This window comes from Scomber scombrus, chromosome 13 (assembly GCF_963691925.1).
Source record: "Scomber scombrus chromosome 13, fScoSco1.1, whole genome shotgun sequence".
Classification (NCBI taxonomy): Eukaryota; Metazoa; Chordata; class Actinopteri; order Scombriformes; family Scombridae; genus Scomber; species Scomber scombrus.
In genome coordinates this window covers 16,014,325-16,034,428 of record NC_084982.1, presented here as the reverse complement: position 1 = coordinate 16,034,428, position 20,104 = coordinate 16,014,325, and the positions used below count along the sequence as shown (strand labels likewise).

The window sequence follows — 20,104 nt, the reverse complement described above, 5'->3', positions numbered from 1 at the left end:
GCAAACATGAATTCAGTAAATAGTTCCATCTAATACCTGCCCAGGTCAATAGGATTAGTGCTGGAAACTGAAGTAGTATTTAGTACTATATTTAGTATTTCAGTACAGTTTTGGCATATTTGTACTTTACTATTTCCATTTTGTGCTATTTTGTACTTCTAAAATATTCAACCAGAGTTGAATATTGTAGCTTTTCATTCAGATCATTAATCTGATGTATTCTTTACACAAAACCACCTAACTGTGTGTAGTAGTTTTAAGTAGTTAAAATATTTTGCCTCTACCATGATTATTATTGCTTTTGATAGTTTGAAGTAAATTGTGCTTATATAATTTAAATTGAATGTAGGACCTGTATTTATGTTACTTTCACTTTTACTTATTTATTTATTGTTTTAAATTATTCTTTCATTTTAATTTTACTTAAAGGATTTGAATCATGTTCAACTGAAATGCAAACTTTTACAAATATTTATATTTTGCTGTTTCTGAGTAATATGGGGCATTTAAGGATGTTTTTAAGTACATGAAGAATACAAATCATCCCAAGTTTTACTGGAACTAAACTTGGGAACAGGATGTGATTTAATCCACATTATTTAATGTTTTGGGAGCTAGAAATCATGAGTCATAACTGACTTCATCTCAGATGAAGGTCCCTGAAACAAAACTAAAACCAACTCCTCTCTCTGAGGAGGCCATGACCTGCTCTACTAACTGCATGTTCCAATAAACGGGTTCTTATTGCATAATAAATCATACACTCCTCTGAACTCCCCTGCAAGCTACATAAAGCTATTCTAACATACCATGATTGTAATTAACATATAAATGGAACAGTATAACAAAACAATGAAGACATCAAGGCACAGAAATACATCTAAAATATTTAATATTTACAGCACACAAAAGGTTTTCAGACATTTACTGTATCTCAGACTTTAAAGAGGAATGTGCTTAATAAAAAGTCAAACAATCAGAACCGTTTGCATGCTGATGACAAAGTAAATATTTGTATACAATTAACAGCACACATAACAATCTCACAAACTTAAATATGTATAAATATTGTTTGATACAAAAGATAAGAAACAACTGAATATCAGGAATATTGAGACTTTGCATTTTTGAAGCATTAGCATTTCATAGTGTTTACATCTGAAATCTTACACAATAATCTGATGAATGAAATCCCCCAAAGATCTTTAATTTCTTCAATTGTTTGACTTGGAGATGATGGTTATAACTGCAGTGCATTGATATGAGAGGTGCTTCACACACCAACAATTACTGTTGTCAAAAGTACTCTAATAAAAGGGTTAGCAAGTCAGGCAATGGCATCTGAAACAATATATCATTATCTGATACGTCATTAGGTCCTCCAAGTGAATGCCTGTGTTGGAGTAAATTCATACCAGCGCAAGCACATGTCATGTATTGAAGCAGCATCAGCGTGTAACGTTTCTGTCCCTGAGTGATTTCAAGACCTGCGAGGCTCAAGTCCATGAGAGAGCTGGGTTAGTATCCTTTGGTTGTCGATCACATTGAGCTGACGTACGTAGCTCCGCACTTCTGGGTGGTTCTTGCTGGCCAGAGGTGAATCTGGACCTGAGATAAGCAGGACATAGAGGAAAAATGTTACAAATTATGAGAAACATTTTACAATGTAATTCAACAGAGAAAATTGTAGTGGTTATTTCCTATTTCATCCCAGTTTTCATTGTTATGAAATTATTTTTCAAGACTTACTGAACGGCTGACTCCGACAGTATCTCACTATCTTAACTGTATTCGCTATCATCCGCTGTAAGACAAAAGGCTACAATCAGCAACAGATATCAGCAATTAATTGGTCAGTTAAAAGAAGACTGTTAGACGGCAATCTGCACCAGAGCCTCACCATTTTCTCAAAATTGACCAAATTGTCGATAATCGTCTTGTTGCCCTCATGAGTGAATGTCATGTCTGGAAAAAAACCCCAATGGGAGTGACGTTAGAAGTTCATTGAAGAAGCAGCTCAAAAACAGAAATGCAACACAAAGGTCAAAATGACGTTACATTAAAAATAAATGGTCACGCTGGTGCTCTGACCTTTGATCAACAGTGGCATGAAAGGAATGATGGGAGGCTCCAACTTGGCGACTGTCAGTCGGTATGCTCGGTGGTTCCTGGATGGGTCCTGTGGAAACAATCACACTGTTCTGAGATCTCCCGTCACTGTGTTAAAACACATCCATCAAAGTCCCAGCCAGAGGTGTTGATGTTAAACCCACGCTTAACTCTAACAACCAGCTGACTCTGCTACACTCCAGATTATCTATTCAGTGTTTGCTCGGACAGAAAACTTTAAAAAGGGAGATGACTTGAAGTCAACAAAAAGCATGATTTGACATATAAAATGAAACTGTCTCAATTTACCATCAAGTTTTCAAACTCCCCATAAAACTTCTTGAATTTGCTGGGAAGTTTCTGTAACAAAAGATGACAGCAGAGGTTAAAATGGTGTTTTGAAATGATTAATAAACAAGCATTGACTGTGGACAGATACCAACCTCCCAGGTCTGACTCAGTCTGCTCACTGCTGGGTTACTTAGTCCCATAATAATAGCAAAGAAGGTGTTCAGATTCCTGTAGTCCTTACAGCTATGAAAGATATGAAAAGGTGAGATGATGCTTCAAGTAAACAAAACTACAAAGTGTTTCAGACGTTGTAAAAAAGGTCAACTTACTGGGAGGAAATCTTGATGAACTTCTTGAGAAGCTGCACCCGCTTGCTGAGCTGAGAACACAGACAGACCTCTGTGATCACCCAAAACTGAATTTCATTGAACCTCCTCAGGAACAGATCCAGGTTCACTGTGGTTTTCCTGACATTTTTCCTCCCAAATGTGTGGTAGATGAGTTCAAGCTGTTGGATATCAAAGAAAAACTGATTTTCATATGAATAAAAACAGTGGATTAACTAACATTAAACCAAACCAGTTAAACTGATCTGTGCATCATTATAAGGTTAATTAAATATAGACATCACATCAGTTCGGTTAATGGGACCTGGTCTCTTAGTCATACCTCATGTACACAGTGGAAAAGCTCCCAGTCATAGGAGGTCATATGGTAAGCCACATCCTTCGAGCTCATCAACTCAAAGCCAGCCAGTGATCCTGAAGAGGGACCCTCCTGCTCAGGTAAAGGGGTCTACAAAACAGAGGGGAAATGTATTTTATATGTAATATTCATGTGATCTATGGTTATGGGGTCATTTTTTGTTTACACACTAGGTATAAAACAACAACTGTTTGGTGGTATATATTTTTGGTGGTATAAATAAATAAATGTTTATGGGAGGATTAATGTGTGAAGTCTATTTTTCTGTTTTTCTGTCCAATACCTGGTATTAATCATTTTGATGTGCATGCTTTCGTAAACCTTTTGCTCCAATTTTTGTTCAGCAACACAAAAAAGGATGCAAAGATCAACAGACAACATGTACGTTCCTGTTATCTTGTGTAATACAGTTCATTAGCTGAGATACAGAAAAGAATAAGTAATATAACAGGCTTTAACGCAGATGTGAGAGTGAAAAGATTAGCGGAGTTTACAGTCTTACACATTATGAAGAAAAGTGCTAAGAACAACAGATTTTCAGAGATACATGTACAAAAATTCTACTTTTATCTGATGAAAGTGTAAGAAGTGTTTTCTGGGAGAGATTAACACACCAAAGAATCCAACTGATCCCTCCGGCAGGCGAACAGTCGTCCATTTACAGTAAGTGTGGAGAACACTGAAATGTCGTTGGGCTTGAAGACAACTTTCTCTGTGCAACAAATGCATAACAAACAAGAGTGGAAAAAAGATTACATTTTATAATTGACATTTTATGGAAAATGTTGCACATCATCAATTCAATGATGAGACTTTTTTTTTGGGGGGGGGGGGGGCGGGGACAAACTTCCATTTGTCCGCTTGTCTAAATACCTGCAAAACTAATAACATTCCCATCAGCCTCATTTGTAGTTTGTGTTTGTGTTCATTAGCTAATGTTAGCATGCGAACAAAGATGATGAACAAGGCAAAAATACATGCTAAACATCAGCAGGCTTGCATCGTCATCATTGTGAGCATGTTAGCATGCTAATGTGGGTGTACACTTTGAATAAACCTTGTTTAAATAAACAACATACTGTATGTCTTTATTTCTGAAAATATTGTACAAGGTGGTTTCTTAACAGCATTCAGAAATTCCACAGTATACTGAACAACCTTTGCATACTAATGACAGTCTGAAAGATGTTGATGGTATGTGACACCATAAACAGTACCATTATCATATCATACTATCTTTCCTAAAAGATCTTTCCTACAAACATGCAAGCTGCAGCCTTGACTTTGCTGAGCTAAAGTTCATAGAAATATGAGCTGTGTGATGATAAACTCCAGGCAAGAGAGCAGACTCAGTTTTGTATTTGTTTACTTGCCACTGATGAGGAAAGTGCAGGTCAAACATGGGGCTGTCTGGTACTGGCAGAGACAGTGGAACAGCACTACAGTAGGGAGCAGTAAGTGTCAGCAGCAGCCTCGTGCTGAATGTAATGAGACCAACTGAGCTCAGGTTTTTCTCGAGATGCTTTAAGATGCCTTAGCACCTACTATAGCAGCCGGTCAAAGTCAGCAACCTCAAAGCCATTAATTTTCTACTAAATTAGACAGGGATTAATTAGTATAACACCCTGCCCGGGCTGTCCCTTGCAGTGTTTCCAATCATTTGATTAACATGTAGCTGCTGCCACTCTCACCTCCTGCCGAACTGAGGTTGACCAGGAGCAGGTCCTCCGCTGACCCCAGCTTGTCAGCCACAGCACTGATGACCTCCCTGACTGAGGCAGCTACAGGGGAGCGGATTGTGGTGTAGGTGTGGTCACAGCAGAAGACTTTAAACAAAACTAGAAATAAGAATCAGAGAAAACAAGGGACTATCAGCTCGAAGGAATAATGAAGAAGTAAAGCAGTGCTGGAGAGTTAGTATAATAATACTTTGATTAATGCACTTGTTCCCATCCTAGAAGAAGAGAAGATAAACACATCAACACTTTATTTTACGTCCCATTATTTAGCATTAGGTGGCAACATTTAATCAAAGTTTTATAACAGACTATAATGTAGTTTTGAGCAGATATATGAGTTTATTAATGTATTTGACAACACCTATAACTCCTCCTCTTCTATTATATTCAGTAGCATATGAACATGGACTGAGTGACATAACTTTAAGATATATGAAGAAGAATAACTTTAAATTCAATCATTAAAATACATTTTAATCATCAACGACAACAAATCTGCCCACGGGGGCGAGGTGAGACAGTTTGAGATCAGGTGCATAGACAACAACCTCTCACTGAATGTCGACAAGACATAAGAGAGACTTACATAAGCACCTCAGCACACCAAAGCACTCTAGCACTCAGACACTTTGATGTTACTTTAATCGTGAGTGTAGTTTCTAAATTTGCTGTTCCTATTCTCCTATGTGTGTTTTTATTGATTTGTTTTGATTTACTATATTTCGTTTCTGCTTTTGTATAACCTATAAGGAGAGGAATAACAATAAAAAATCAGTATGGAGAGAAATCATCTGGAAACATAGAGTGTCAGTCAATTTAAAACTCTTTGCTGTGATCCATCCATCCTCTACATAGCACTGACATTGTCCTCTAATGTTGCGAAGTTTCAACAAAAACACCATAAACTCCAACAGGAAGTTACAGCATGTCTACTGAGGACTATTAAATGAAAGTTTCAAACAGAATGTGTAATATAACATTGACAGTCATCCTGGTGTAGCAACAACAACAGTATACGATCCTCTGGACAATCCTTGCATCATACACTGACTCAAGCTTGTGTAGATTTGCCCTCTACTCACTTTCATCATGACTCTTGATGGGCTGACGTTTTTGAAGCTTCTCATCTCCCATACTGAATTGCCGCAGGAGAACTTTGTGCTGTGACACAGTTTAACAGGTTCATTTTTCACAGCCGTTACAATATAATACATCAAAATCTGCACCAGACTTTAATTTCACAGTTTCATACCTTTTTCTGAGAGGATCTGGCATTATCAGTACTAAAATGTGAAAAAAAATAAGCAACAATGAAACACATAAACAATCCTAAGTTAAGTAGTTGCAGGTTTGATTTGGCAGCTATGAGACTGAGGCTCTTTGCATCATTAAGGTATTATCATCTTTCTCTCCACAACACTTACTTGCGTTTCACAATTCTTTCCAGCTCTGTTAATTGATCCCTGAGGGGTAGAATCGCTTTTGCATCACTAGATACTGCCAAAAGAAACTCCTGCAACACACAACAACCTCTGAATGAGAAGAATTGGAGACACAAATAAAAGAGCAACAGTCAATATTCATCATCAGTATCCATCATCTGGGCTAAATGGCCAGGACAGCCCCAAAAATAAAAACTAGATTAACAACCAGTAAAATTGTGAATACATTTCATCATGTTGTAAATATCTTATAAGAGCAAGTTTTATTGTTGATCTCCAAATCAACAGGGAGTCCACATCTATGATGATCACACCTGTGGATTTGCATTGGACAATTGTTTTATGCCACCGTCGCTGAGAATTCTCTGCTCTGATTGGATGACAGGTGTGCATTCATTTTTAGTAACAGGACACATCTGTTCTACATGATTTCACCAATATTAAACTCAAGGCAAGGACAGCAACAGTGACATAAAGTCACATAAAGGATATCAAGACAAAAATTTGAAAAAAACATTTTGGTTTGTATATATGATGACTTCTTGTCTCCCTTCTGACTTATAATACATAATGTTGTTAGCCTACAGCATTGTGCACTGTCACTGAAATGTTAATCACAAAAACACTTACTTTTGATTGATTAATAAACAGTGTTGTTATTGTTAATAATCTGGACATATAAGAGTAGTTACAGCAGTACTCGTATCTATAGGCTAACCTCTAGGAAGGTAACTGAGACGTCCTCCTCCTGCAGGTGCTCTCCGTGCACAGCAGCCCACTGCATCACCAGGCGAATCACCCTGCGCTTGTTGTTAAGTGTGTAATCCAGCTTCTCCTGTTCAGAGCCCTGTGAGGCCTGGGCATGGTAGGTGCACAGCAGTTAAAGATCAAAACATATTAGTACATCATAGAAGGAAGAGGGGGGATAACATTTAACCACATTGGGAAACGTAGTGCCGATGCTGAAAGGATATTGAGCCATCAAAACTGGACATAGCTGAGTGTTTGGTATGAAGACACAGTGCATGAGCACAAAGTCATCTAAGGCCGAGTCTGTGATGGAAAAAAAGAGAGGTCATGTCAAACACATGTGATGCCAGTGTAAGAGCAGATCAAAGACTGTCCAGAGCCATCAGGCCTTGATCCACACGGCCCTGTTTCTGTCACCTTTGCGGGCAAATGAAAACCATATGTATCCACACAAGCGAGAGTAATTAGATCAGCTCTGTGATGTGTGGCTAATTATAGAGGAGAACAAACAGGTCAGTGCAGAACAGTATGCAGAGGACAGAGGAAAGAAACGCTGAGCCAGAGGGAGTAAATATACAGCACAGAAGCAAATCCTTCACAGTGAATGATCTTCATATTGTATTAGATGGTACCAATCTGGCAACTGGATGTTGCATGATGAGCAGTACCTGACTCTGTGAATTGAGAATCCAATCGCATCATTTCGAGCAGGTGCTCCAAAATCTTCTCCGGCGTCCCCGACATTACCTTGTATCTGCAGCGACACAGAAAAAAACACACACCCTCCACTAATCAAGAAACACTGGCTCTTAATGCTTAATGACATGGCTGTGGCCCTCAACTGATTTGTGTTACTCGAATGTGCGCCTGTGATTGCTTCATTTGATAACAATCCTATTTACAATCACCGAGTTCTTGGCCAGCTGAAGATTTAAGGGCAGTCTGGGCTAAGTGCTACGAGAGAGAGGCCAAAAAAGAAAAAAGAAAAAAAATGTAGGGGCATCTTCTATGTGAAGGAGAATCAACACGATCCAGCCTCGGTTGTTTTCATTACTTGATAACAGCATCACAAGAGGGAACCGCAGGAGCCACGTTGTGTCTTTCCCACTCACAGAGAGGGAGAACACAGTCGTGACACTCTTATGTGTGAGGAGCAGAGTTGATTAGAGGGTGACCCTGAACAAGTAATTGTGACTTGCCAGGCCTTCTTTTTCCCCTAGGAGCTAGACCATTATTACCATTAATGTGTCTATATTACAGCGACCACAGTGCAGTGACAGATGCCTCTATTAAGATAACACTTGTTGGCTGGTGAGCAGAGGATTGCTCTGTGCTCGCGCTGCCTGCACACCCAGGAAGCTGGCCACACTGGCCGAGAGAGTCCAGTGTTTTTAAGGACAGAGCTGTTGATATTTAATATTTATTTGGTCTTTTCAGTGATTTGTTGACAATAAGAAAAGTGTTGTATAAGACATTTTCAAATAACATAAGATCTTCAGGAGTCCAAAACCCAAAGATATTCAGTTTACTAAGACATATGACCAAGAAAACCAACAAATCTTTTGCAGTTGAAAGGCTGAAACTAGAAAATGTTCGCCATTTTTTTCTGTTGTAAACTAATCGATGAATCAGCTAACCATTTCAGCTCTGAATAAAGTCAACAACAGATACACGCAGGTGAGAGTTGTGATGTTGGCACATTTACTTGTAATGAGATGATGAGGCTCCATGGACGGAGGTTCTGCTGCTGCTGAGACTCTTCTCTAACACCAGAACATCCTGACCATGCTCCTTGAGGCGCACCGTGTTGGCCTCCACATCCTTCATAGTGAATACACACAAGTTACTATGAAGACATGTCACCTGAACAGAAGCTGATTGATTTGGTATCAGAAACAGCCATGATCATATTCACAATACGCTGAAAGGTTGTAAGTAGATTCAGTGATTATAAGCTGATCTTTCAACAACTAACTGAAAACAGCATGACAGTAGATTATTTCTCATTATTACTGATGCATGATCAATGACTCATTTACAGTATTACACCCCTTATTAGGTAGCAGTGATCATGGCGGTGGGTCAGTCTTTACAAACTCAATGTATGCAGCCAAACATCACAGAGCTTTACTTTAAATTACAATAGAGATCCCAAAATTTCCAAAAATACTTATATCTGCATCTCAACTCAAGCAGGATATTTACATTGCGGACAGAGCTTGCAAAATTTGCAGCCATAGCTAATTAACCCAAAATATGCCATTTATTGACTGTTTTCTTTATCGTGAAGCAAACTGTCATTATGCTCATATTTCATGTTTAGTGGCAGGTGTATTATCTCAAAGGGAACACAGCTGCATTACTAAGTTTCTGCCAACAGAGGGCAATAGTGCTTTTTTTCTCACTGTTACTGTAACACTTTTAGGAAGTTAGAAGGTTTTAAACAGAAACTCACCCTCAAAATCCGGTTGAAGTCCTCCTTGTCTACTCTCAGGAAGTGACAGTTGTCCTCTCTCAGGACAATGGAGGCAGCACGGGGGGCGTCATTGACAAGAGCCAGCTTCCCAAAGTCATCTCCTTCATGAAGCGTGCAGACGACACCCTGCAGAGCACAGCAGATACTAATTAATCAATGTCATGGTCAGTGCAACATAATTAGCTTGATGATTCAACAGAATGATTGAATCAGGGAAAATACTTACTTTGCCATAGATGACGACATTGACTGAGCCCTTTAGAATAATGTACCATGATGTGCCTTCCTCCCCTTGATTGAACACTGACAGACAAAAGAAAGAACAGATTGGGAAGTCTGATATGATATATTCTAATCAGGGATTTTCAGGACTAATACCAACTCTATAATGCATTTATAAATTCATTCATTTAGAGCCAACTATGTGAAAAGTGTGGTCAGGGTCACATCACTTATTTTATCACTTTACTTACACACTGTTCCTGCCTTTGCATGGGACTCATATATGAGCACTCCGGCCAGTTCTCTCTTTACCTGAGCAAGCAGAGGAGACAGATTTATATAATATAAAATAAGAAGATTAATATTACCTTTCATTCTTTTTACTTACTGCTTCTGCAGCAATGAGCCACCAAAAACTGCAGCATTTTGTCTGTGCCGAGGTTTATTTCCCTGCTAGTGCTAGTCAAAACCCAGAAGGTGTACTATTGATTGAGAAACAAATCTCACAAAGCAGCAACACAATTTGATGATTTTAACTTACAGAAAATGTATAAATATTGTATGTGATCATTACTGCTGAAATGCAGGCATGTGGGCAGTTTGCATCCTCGGATCATGTCCTTTACTCTAAACACTCTTAAATGTGACAAACACAGTTGAACATTGTTTTTATTGCTACATTAAAAAGACAGTGGAAGGTGATTTATAGAGAAACTGTACTCACAGTGGTGGAGAGGTGAGATAAGGCCTTTATGTGGAGCAGCTCTTCATAAATTATCTCCAAATCATCTGCTGCTCTTTCAGACGGACTACAAGACAGGAAATATGTAGATCACAACACCATTACACTGATTCACTTTATTCAATAGTATCTGAGATTACTGCTTCATAACCCTACTGTTTCCTCAGAATCATCCTCATGTGGGCGTCAGGCCCAATCTGCGAGAGGAGGAGCAGGGTGTCCTGCAGCTCCTCAAGGCTCTCCCTCCTCTCGTCCTCACTGGGTAAAGGAGCGTCCTCCTGTTCATCATCCAGGAAGCGGTAGAAAAGGTACTTGTCCTGGAAGCTCAGCTCCTGGTCCACTGCGTCACAACAACACAGCACAGACAGTGGGGTTTAAATTCAAAATTTCGGCTTTGCGGGAACATGTGTGCGGACGAAGACATCACACAGAGTCTCACCATGGTTGAGGACACCTTCTTCCAACAGCACCTGCCACATGCCCACAGCTTGAATGCGAGAGTGGATGCATGAGCTCTGCTGCATTTGCCAGTCAACCAGCTCCGTCCCCACACAACACTGCCTAGGAAAGGACACAAGTCTATATAAGAGCTTATATAAGGTTGTAATGTCACATATTTGTTTTATTGTTTGTTTTTCTGTTGTTTCTGTTTTCTACTAAACTGTCAATGCCATTGCCAACGTGTGTCCTGGATGACTACTTTCAGCCTACAGGTATACTGTTTTTTTTTTTTTTTTTTTTTTTTACAACCTGTCAACACAACACTACTTTAAAAAGAGCACTACTTTAAACAGTCTGTTTACACTTCCAGCAGATACGGATCACATTATCATTAATTTGGAGTCATGTTTGTGTCCGCAAGATGAATATAAGTGCAATAATTAGTCTCTCTGTATAGCTCTGTTGTTGGTCTCCATTAACACCTGAGGGAAATATCTGTCTGGCTCTTTTTAGCTGCTGAATGCTCCACTTTTTTCACCAGCTAGATGCTTACTTTGTCTGTATGCTGTTGGGTGCGGGGCAGGAAGTGTAGTGCCAGTTATCAGATCAGTATATTAGTTGCCAGTCTCTCTGAGAATTCACTTCAAAATACTATTTCTTTCATAAATCATTGAATAGTTTAGATCCTAAATATACATCAGATCTCCTGACCTGGTAAGGACCATACAAACCTCTCAGGCCTGCTGGTTCTGGATTACTGGTTGTTCTGAGAGTCAAACCTGAACATGGTGAAGCTCTATGCCACTCAAATGTGAAGCAAATTTCCAGAGGAGCTCAGACTGATGACAACACGGACTACTTTCAAATCTAAACTAAAAACCCTGCACTTCTTATTACTGTCTTGTGATTCGGCCTGCTTGAACAAATGAATTGGTTTTTCATGTCAAATTTATTTGTTTGTATGTTTTTATTGTTTTTTATTCCGTTTGCTTGTTTGCTTTTATTGTTTTTATCATTTGCTTTTTATGCATTTGCCTGTGTTCTCTGCAAAGGACTTTGTGTTCCCTCTGGACATGAAATGTACTATATAAATAAAATTGCCTTGTTCTGCAATAGCTGGAGATGACACTGAGAGCAATAAGAATGAACCAAAACAGTAAAGTTGTGGACTATAAAGTCAAAACAATGAGTTGAAAAACATTAAAACACCTGATAAAGCCAAAATATTTTCTGTGGGTTCATCACTACAAGCGACTCCCTTCACATTATACATTTGTTCCATTGTTGATGGGTCTAGGCAAAATATGAATATTGTGATATCAGACTAGTCATGGTCTTAGATTTTGGATAATGTAATATTGTGATATAGCATAAATGTTGTCTTTTCCTGGTTTTAAAGGCTGCATTGCAGTAAAGTAGTGTATTCTGAACTGAACTTACCAGACTGTTCTAGCTGTTCTATTATTTTCCTTCGCCAACTTAGTCATTATATCCATATTACTGATGATTAATTATCAAAAATGAAAGCATGAATAGTAAACCCCACAATATTTTTGTAATATTTATATTGAGCTAAAAAATATTGTTATATTTGATTTTATCTACAGTATAACGCCCAGCCCCAATTTCTGAAGTATTAAATATTGGTTAGTGCAGCTTTAAGTCAGTGCTTTCTTTCAAACAAAAGAAGCTATCACGATTGTGAACAGCACTTCTTGACGTAATGTGTCTTTGTGGCATTTGGCCATTGCCATTAAAACTTACGTCATGTTTTCTTCTCTATCTTGCTATATTTTGTCTATCTAATGTTTGTATGTTGTATTTTTTGATTGTATTTGTGTGTGTGTAGGACTTTTTTGTTTGTTTTTTGCATGCTCGTCTCAAATTGCCCTTTGGGGGGAAGTATAAAGCAAAGTTTTAAATTAAATAACACAATCTTTCACACATTTCTATTATTATTAAGAGGCCAACTAACCTGTACGTCTTCAGATGGTACTTTCTGTCTCGGATCATGTGAGGCGCTCTGGAGAGGATGACGTTACGGAGAATCTTCCCCGCCCGCAGGATCTTTTCAGACGGCACCTGCAAGGGAGAATTTAGGTGAAATCTCAACACAGTAGAGTCCTACAGAATACCTGATATATAAACAGGCAATAATTGGGCCTTGCATACAGAGGTGGTTGTGTTTACTACCTGAGAAATGCATTTAGGATGGGGTTTGGCTGGATTTTCAATGAATGAAGTCTGCAAAATACAAATGAAAAACAAAAAATAACTAGGACTAAAATAAAAAGAACATTACAGATGACAAAGAAACTGAGGCTCTTCTGGTGATATAAGACCCACCATCACAGAAATTGGGTAAATTAAAGGTTTGCTGTTGCACATAACTGACAATAAAATACACCAGGGAAACAACAACATGTCAAACAAGTCACGACAAATAGCAAGTGTTTTTCCTCTCGCTGTGGACCACATGAAGTCTTCCTCACTGCTACTGTGTGACTCACAGTTGACATCATGTGTTTATTAGCTGTCAATTTCAATTGAACGTACGGCTTTCTATATTGCTTCGGAGTTAAAATAATAGTCTCTTAGCAGAGTCTTGACTGATGGATTTAATTTCTTAAATGAGACACAGATATTCATGTAAGTGTTGGATTTGTGTTGTTTTTGTTTGTTTCGCTGAGTCCATGGGTTAGGCAGCTGGGCTGTGACATTTAAAATGCATTCTGCACGCTTCAGAAAGCAGTGTGACTCACGTGTTTATATGCAGGCTTTAAAGTCTCATCACTTATTCACAAGTAAATTAGCCCATTCAGTAACCAAAGAAGTCATGCTGTCATGGTTATTATTTATATATGTTCAAGTAACATTAAAGCTTGTTACATAACAGGAGAGGAAGCTATGGATTTCTCCTTTTTACATAACAGAACAATCTTGTGGTCGTGTTGTGGTTAAACTCTATGTCAATCCCTCCGCAGGAAAAGAGCACAGGGCACAATAAGTCTGCTGTAGTGCCACGTTATCAAGCCAGTCAGAGGCCAGGAAACAAAAACAGGAGAAAGGTGGGACAGGAAATGTTGTGGATAGAGACAAGTATTCCAGTCACCTTGTTTATATTTAGACTGACTTTAAACAAACTTCCCATTCCATGATTATTTCTATACTCTGCTAGAGAGGTGGCTGACCTTAAAGGGTGGTGTTACGTCAGGTAAAGTGGAAGTACTGAATGAGTTATAGCCACGTAACATGAAGTCTCACAAATGTGATTAATGAGCATTGACACAACTGCTTCACTCTGTCACTAAATGATACAAAATGAGTCTTGCACAAAACAAGTAATGTGTGTCAGCTTGTACAATGTCAGAGATAAGTACCTTATTCTGATGTTTGGAGACAGAAACAATTGCGTTGTTTCTTATGTTCTCTTTGTCCGGCATTCCTGGTTGGGAAAAATCAGAGTATATATTTAGAAAGTGCCCTTGGATCTGTGAAAAAATCCACTTTCAACTGGTTTTTCCTTTATTCATGATATCAAATGAGAAGCAATCCATTGTTCTAACGATTATGACACACAGAATGACTATCCATAATGTTTAACAGTTACCATTTTTATTAACTGTAGAGACATAACAAATGATTTGGGCTTTCATGTGTTAATCTTTATATCCACAAATCTATACTGAGCAGTTAAATGTTTGCAATATTCTAATATAGGTTTTAGACAGTGACACACTACATGAAATTGTGATTATAACTGTACATGTGGCAAAGTGATGTAAAAATTCTTTCCACTTGACAGACCCAGAAACTGTTATTTTTCAGTATTACGAGTTTAAAGCTTGACTGTTCCCCTTCAGGACAAACAGCATAATCAGTCATGGCTGCTCAATCACAACTGTATCTGCAGAAAAACTCTATTCTTAGACCTGATTCTCAGACTGGTGATAACACGAAAAACTGATATAGTATCCGCACAATACACAGAGAGAGGGGAGAAGGAGAAATGTCACATAATGCTTGTGGCTCTACATCCAAATAAATGTTTGTGAACTGCCCTTAGAAAGTGTCTGATTTTGACAGAGAGCGGCATCAAACAAAGATACTTTCCTAACCATAGTTTTAAAAGCCTAAACTTTCTGTAACAAAACCTTAATCAAAACTGGCAGATCAGAAAATGTTTATATTGTTTATTTTGGACCATTATTTAGGGGCACTGGACCACAAAATGCTTACATGTTTACTTCTTGAAAGCACCAACAAGCAAACTACATACAGTGTATATCCTTCTTTCGCTCCTTTGGACTGTATTTCTATTTATACACTGTGGGTATGTATAGTAGCAGTGCTTGTTTGTTGTTTTATTGAGAAGTTAACAGCTGTCCATCATTTTATTTGTGATACTGTCACGTCAGTCCATGTGACATCATGCCATTCATTCAAGTGTCACATCTGTTCAATCACATCAGCAGCAATGAAGCGTGAAAAATCTAGAGCTTAAGTTACAAAAATTACACATTCAATTTTTGGAGGGGAAATAAATACTATTTAAATTGTCACAGTTGAAAGCAAAATGTTTTATTGCAATGATGCATTGTTGCTAGGTGCTCAGGTGGAGCAGTACTACTGAATGCATGACCGGAGTAAATGAAACAATGCTGATTCTAAAAGCTCCACCTGTTAACATTAGAGTGTTGTAAAAGTGCAGTACAGTGTTGTTAGTAAGAAAACGATTTAAACATGTTTAATTTATGCGTCGATTTGGCCACTACAGTTAGAAAACCACTGAGCTGCTGTGGCTGTACAGGAGAGTGCATCAGCCTCCAGCTGCTTGATGTTTGTGTGATTTCTGTCTTGGTGTATTCATGTGTAGAGTGCATACTGTGAATCCCCTAAGTACTATACTGTATATTGCAAAAATACCCAGAGCCTGGCTCTTACAGAGGTCCTCAAAAACACATTAGAGTGATGAATATTAAAGCAGAAGCATCAAGTTTTAAGCTGCCCCAAAATACTTGTTAATCTTTATTTTAGCATGAGTGAAGTTAAGATTGTGAGTTTGTAAAAATGCATGAAACGTGAAATAGAGAAACATTTTCTTGAAAATGCATCTAACATTTATGAAAAATAAAATAAAAAGCATGCATTTGAAGAATTCATTTCACACAGAAAGAAGGGAAGAGGTTTAGAAAAACAACAGCAAAGTGTGTCACAGACCAACATCACACCAGGGGCCTGTTTCATAAAGCTCTGAGTAAGTTGACTCAGAGTTGAAGGAAACTCTGAGTTTGACAGCTCAGAGGTGGTCAACCTAGAGTTAAGGTTTTAACTCAGAGATAGTTACACCTGCTTCCTGAAACAGGCCGCAGATCTTTATGTAAATTTAAAGTGTTTCTCGGACAAGAAAATGTGCCTGTTTCAAACCTAGTATTAACCCATTATATACAACCCATTTTACATATTATTAAATAATTACAAAACCTAAGGCATTGTTTAAAACCTGAGGCGGTCAAAGAGTGAACAAAATAAACCCATGGTCTACTTGCGGACTCGGACTCACAGTACACGACACACCCACTTAACTACAAGACATACCCACTTGGTTAGGTTTAGGCATGAGGAGTGAGATGGTAAACACCATCTATTTCTCTATGTATCTATGTATCTATCTATCTATCTATCTATCTATCTATCTATCTATCTATCTATCTATCTATCTATCTATCTATCTATCTATAAAAAGAAAATACATGGCAATATGCAGTACACCCATTGCCAGGAATCCAGCAGACTCTGGACTTTCTCACTGCACACTGCTGTTCATCATTTTTTTATGGTACACGACTTTGAAGCAAGTTAAGTGCTCTGTTTGAGCAAAGCTAAGTCAATATTGAGTTAACTCGCAACAGAAAACCATAAATAAAAGTATCAGTCTTTCTCACAATGCAAGAAGATAAGGAGAGGGTCGGGCAGTGATGGAGTTAAGCAGACAAAAATATTGAACAAAATGAGAATCTATGTTATATTACACCAGTTAAAAAATATAAAATCCCATTACACATATAAGTGTGGAATCAAGGCCTTACGCCTGGGAACATTTATAACTTAAAAGTGAAGAAATATGTTTAATCAGTTTTATGATTTCATACTTTTTGATGGGAAAGCAGCTGATAGTGATCCAATTGTATTGCTGTGCCTGTGTCAGGTGTCCACACTGTCCCTGAACCCGTTTTTAAAACATCCTGCTGTATTTGGACATTTGGCATCATCTGCACTGTGAAGTTTAAAGAATACTTTCAAACGTACCACAGCTAGCAACTCAAAATATCTGTGACAAAGTAATGACTAAAGGCACTTTTAGACTGTGTGACAACAGCAATGGTGTACACTTATTCCATGTCACGTTGTGCCAATAATAAAATTAGGGGTAAGCAACGATTAGTCGATTAATCAGTAAGTTGCCAACTATCATATTAATCGTTTAGAGTAATTTTTTAAGACAAAAAGTGCAACTTCTCTGATTCCAGCCTCTCTAATGTGAATATGTTCTAGTTTCTTTAATCCTCTATGACAGTAAATTGAATATCTTTGGGTTGTGGACTATTGTGGACAAAAAAACATCTGAGCACATCTCCAGGTCATTATTTTCTGACATTTTATGGACCAAACAACTAATGCATGAATGAAGAGAATAATCGACAGATTAATTGATTTACAAAGAAATGTGGTTAGTTGCAACCCTAAGACATCAATATGAGGGATGTCACATTGTACGCTGAATGTATGGTGAATCTTAGCGCTAAGCAGAGGTCAACCATCAGCTCATGTAAGTGCCGCTCTGATATTTTGAAAAAGCAGCAAAGTCACATAAATGGTGTTTTTCGTTTCACCTTCTTGATTTTGGTGTGGCATTGAAACATTAAGGAGAACAAGTGTGTTTTCACTTTATTAAAAAAAACTTCACTTATGAAATTTCATGTAATATTCTGATTGGTTTGTTTTGTCGTCATCAGCAGTCGCATTTGGAGATTTTGGTCTGAATTTTGCCTCAGGCTGTCTTTGGTCGCCAAAGCCCCACATCGGTTGTCTTAGAGTTTGATATAGGAGCAACAGTTTGGATGAAGACCACAGATTTCTCGACATTTCATGGTTAAATGTATGATTGGTTGGTCTAAACCAATCAGAAATGATAACAAGAAAATTGGGGCTACTTACTGTCAGCACTACTTTCCATCACACCATAGGGTGGGGCGAGCAGTCCGGCCATGCACTGATGAAATTTCTGTAATGACAAAGAAAATACAAGCAGTTGACAACTGATGATAAAATATCAAAATATCAATTTTACCATTAAACCACACCTAAATTATATTTTTTTAAAAGTGTATCACCAGCACATTATGTGCAAATGGTAAGTAGATCTTTAAGAGCAGCAGTGTTATAAATGGATAGAATAAACTTTGTCCTTTTGTCTGATCACTTAATCAACATAGCCAAGCAATGGAACTCAAACAGCTAGTAAAAGTCCTCAGATTCAGTTTGATGTCTTGATCTAGACTTTCATGCTTCCTCTAAAAGCTCACACACGGCTAGAAATATATTAATAATAATAATTAATGTAATAACAATAATAATATATAAACTCCTCATTAGATCAGATTATGTGGACCAACAAGCACTTCATTATCTAGAGAAGCAGCCAAATCTGCTTTGCTTAAAAGATGGAAATAAATTACAGGAGATTACACTGGTCATCAAAAATCATCTGGAGCGTCCTAGTAGTCCAGTGGTCTGAGAAAACAGACATCCCCCTCCCCACCAACGTCCCCCTCCCACCTCTCTCTCTTTCCCCCCACATTTCCTGTCTCTTTCTAGCTCTCATTACCTTGCTGTCTTACTTGTCTCCTGGCTGTGAGGACAAGAAGCAAGTCAGTGACATTTTGGAGTGTTTGTTGGTATTTCATCCTTATTAATCCAAACATCCAAATTCTGAACTGGTTGAGTCGAGTAATAATCACAGTTTAAGTTGGAAGAAGACCAGAAAGGCGGCTTCTACAGCTCGGCTATTAAAAGTGAAAACATGTTTGGTGTATTTGTCACTTTTATTATACATTTAAAATATACTTCAAATTCTCAATTTCAGTTTGTAGTCCTCTTTTTAAAAACATATTAACATCATATAGTTATTTTGTGTTACACACTTGTTAGTTTTAGGTTATTTGTCAAGTACTTACTCCTTAATGCTGTGCAAGATGCAGGGAGCCACAGAGCCAGCAAAGCATTACAATATGATTGTGTTTGCCTTATACCATCTCTGTGTCCTGCAGCATCACAGATGTTATGTAATGAACATTATACTGCACCCCTTACACTCTTGTAAATGTCATGTTTTTGTTCATGACATGGGTGCACAGAGGTCAATCCAACTTTAGACAATGAGTCATAAATTAAATGTCGCCTTATACAATGCGTGCAAAGCTAAAAATAAAAAATAAAAATAAAACCTCTACCAAAGGGGAACAATTTCCAACAAAAAAGTATTGCTGGAAATTCAACATCTTGATTATAACCTCCATCTAAACATTTTTTTCTTTGAGATAGGTAGCATAAAGAAAGATTTTCGGACTCAATTATTGAACAATTTGTCAACTAAGCTGATGGTTCAAGATTAATGTGTGGTTAAAAAAAAAAAAAACTAAAACTAAAAAAACACAAAAACTTGTTATGCACAAAATAAATTACATTTTAGGTCAATGAAAAGCTGATTGAGGATCACTTACTGGCTGGTCAATTCTGTCTGCTTTCCTATCTTCTAGTCAGAGGACACTGAATGAAAGCTAGAAGTCTAAAGCCATTTGTTCCTGGATGTTAATGTATTCTCAGAGGTCACATTTTAAATTCAATTCCTCCCCCTGATGTCAGTTAATCACTTTAGCAGCTTTTCCCATCAACTAACAAGCAATTTAGAAATGTCTCACCATATTTAATAGCATTTTCTACTCAAAAGTGAGGACCGACTTGCTGCTAATTGAAATACTAAATGAAACAGATTAATGTCACTACAATGCTCAAATTATGAAAATCTGTTGTTTGAGACTACAGAGGGAGTAGTGTACACATGCATACAACATATTTAATTATTCAAAGTTAATCAATGCAAAGATGTGCTACAGTAATGAAGCCT

At 37.8% G+C, this 20,104-nt stretch overlaps 1 protein-coding gene across 4 annotated transcripts in view; it reads right to left on the bottom strand.

Moving 5' to 3' along the window:
• Window positions 1-875: 875 nt before the first annotated feature.
• Window positions 876-20,104, bottom strand: part of rapgef4a (Rap guanine nucleotide exchange factor 4a) — a 36,055-nt gene continuing 16,826 nt past the window's right edge. For all 4 annotated transcript variants that reach the window (XM_062431158.1, XM_062431160.1, XM_062431159.1 and 1 more), the window contains 27 exons: window positions 18,136-18,202; window positions 14,298-14,362; window positions 13,111-13,161; window positions 12,893-12,999; window positions 10,916-11,037; window positions 10,633-10,816; window positions 10,459-10,543; window positions 9,986-10,046; window positions 9,739-9,815; window positions 9,492-9,638; window positions 8,742-8,857; window positions 7,705-7,790; window positions 7,261-7,339; window positions 7,005-7,155; window positions 6,269-6,357; window positions 6,097-6,127; window positions 5,927-6,005; window positions 4,797-4,943; window positions 3,720-3,817; window positions 3,070-3,195; window positions 2,730-2,908; window positions 2,553-2,643; window positions 2,419-2,469; window positions 2,092-2,179; window positions 1,901-1,965; window positions 1,750-1,804; window positions 876-1,608 (listed from right to left, as the gene is read on the bottom strand). In XM_062431158.1, coding sequence (XP_062287142.1) covers window positions 1,481-1,608; window positions 1,750-1,804; window positions 1,901-1,965; window positions 2,092-2,179; window positions 2,419-2,469; window positions 2,553-2,643; window positions 2,730-2,908; window positions 3,070-3,195; window positions 3,720-3,817; window positions 4,797-4,943; window positions 5,927-6,005; window positions 6,097-6,127; window positions 6,269-6,357; window positions 7,005-7,155; window positions 7,261-7,339; window positions 7,705-7,790; window positions 8,742-8,857; window positions 9,492-9,638; window positions 9,739-9,815; window positions 9,986-10,046; window positions 10,459-10,543; window positions 10,633-10,816; window positions 10,916-11,037; window positions 12,893-12,999; window positions 13,111-13,161; window positions 14,298-14,362; window positions 18,136-18,202 — 2,625 coding nt within the window. In that variant the 3' untranslated portion in view covers window positions 876-1,480. The remainder of the gene's footprint in view (window positions 1,609-1,749; window positions 1,805-1,900; window positions 1,966-2,091; window positions 2,180-2,418; window positions 2,470-2,552; window positions 2,644-2,729; window positions 2,909-3,069; window positions 3,196-3,719; window positions 3,818-4,796; window positions 4,944-5,926; window positions 6,006-6,096; window positions 6,128-6,268; window positions 6,358-7,004; window positions 7,156-7,260; window positions 7,340-7,704; window positions 7,791-8,741; window positions 8,858-9,491; window positions 9,639-9,738; window positions 9,816-9,985; window positions 10,047-10,458; window positions 10,544-10,632; window positions 10,817-10,915; window positions 11,038-12,892; window positions 13,000-13,110; window positions 13,162-14,297; window positions 14,363-18,135; window positions 18,203-20,104) is intronic.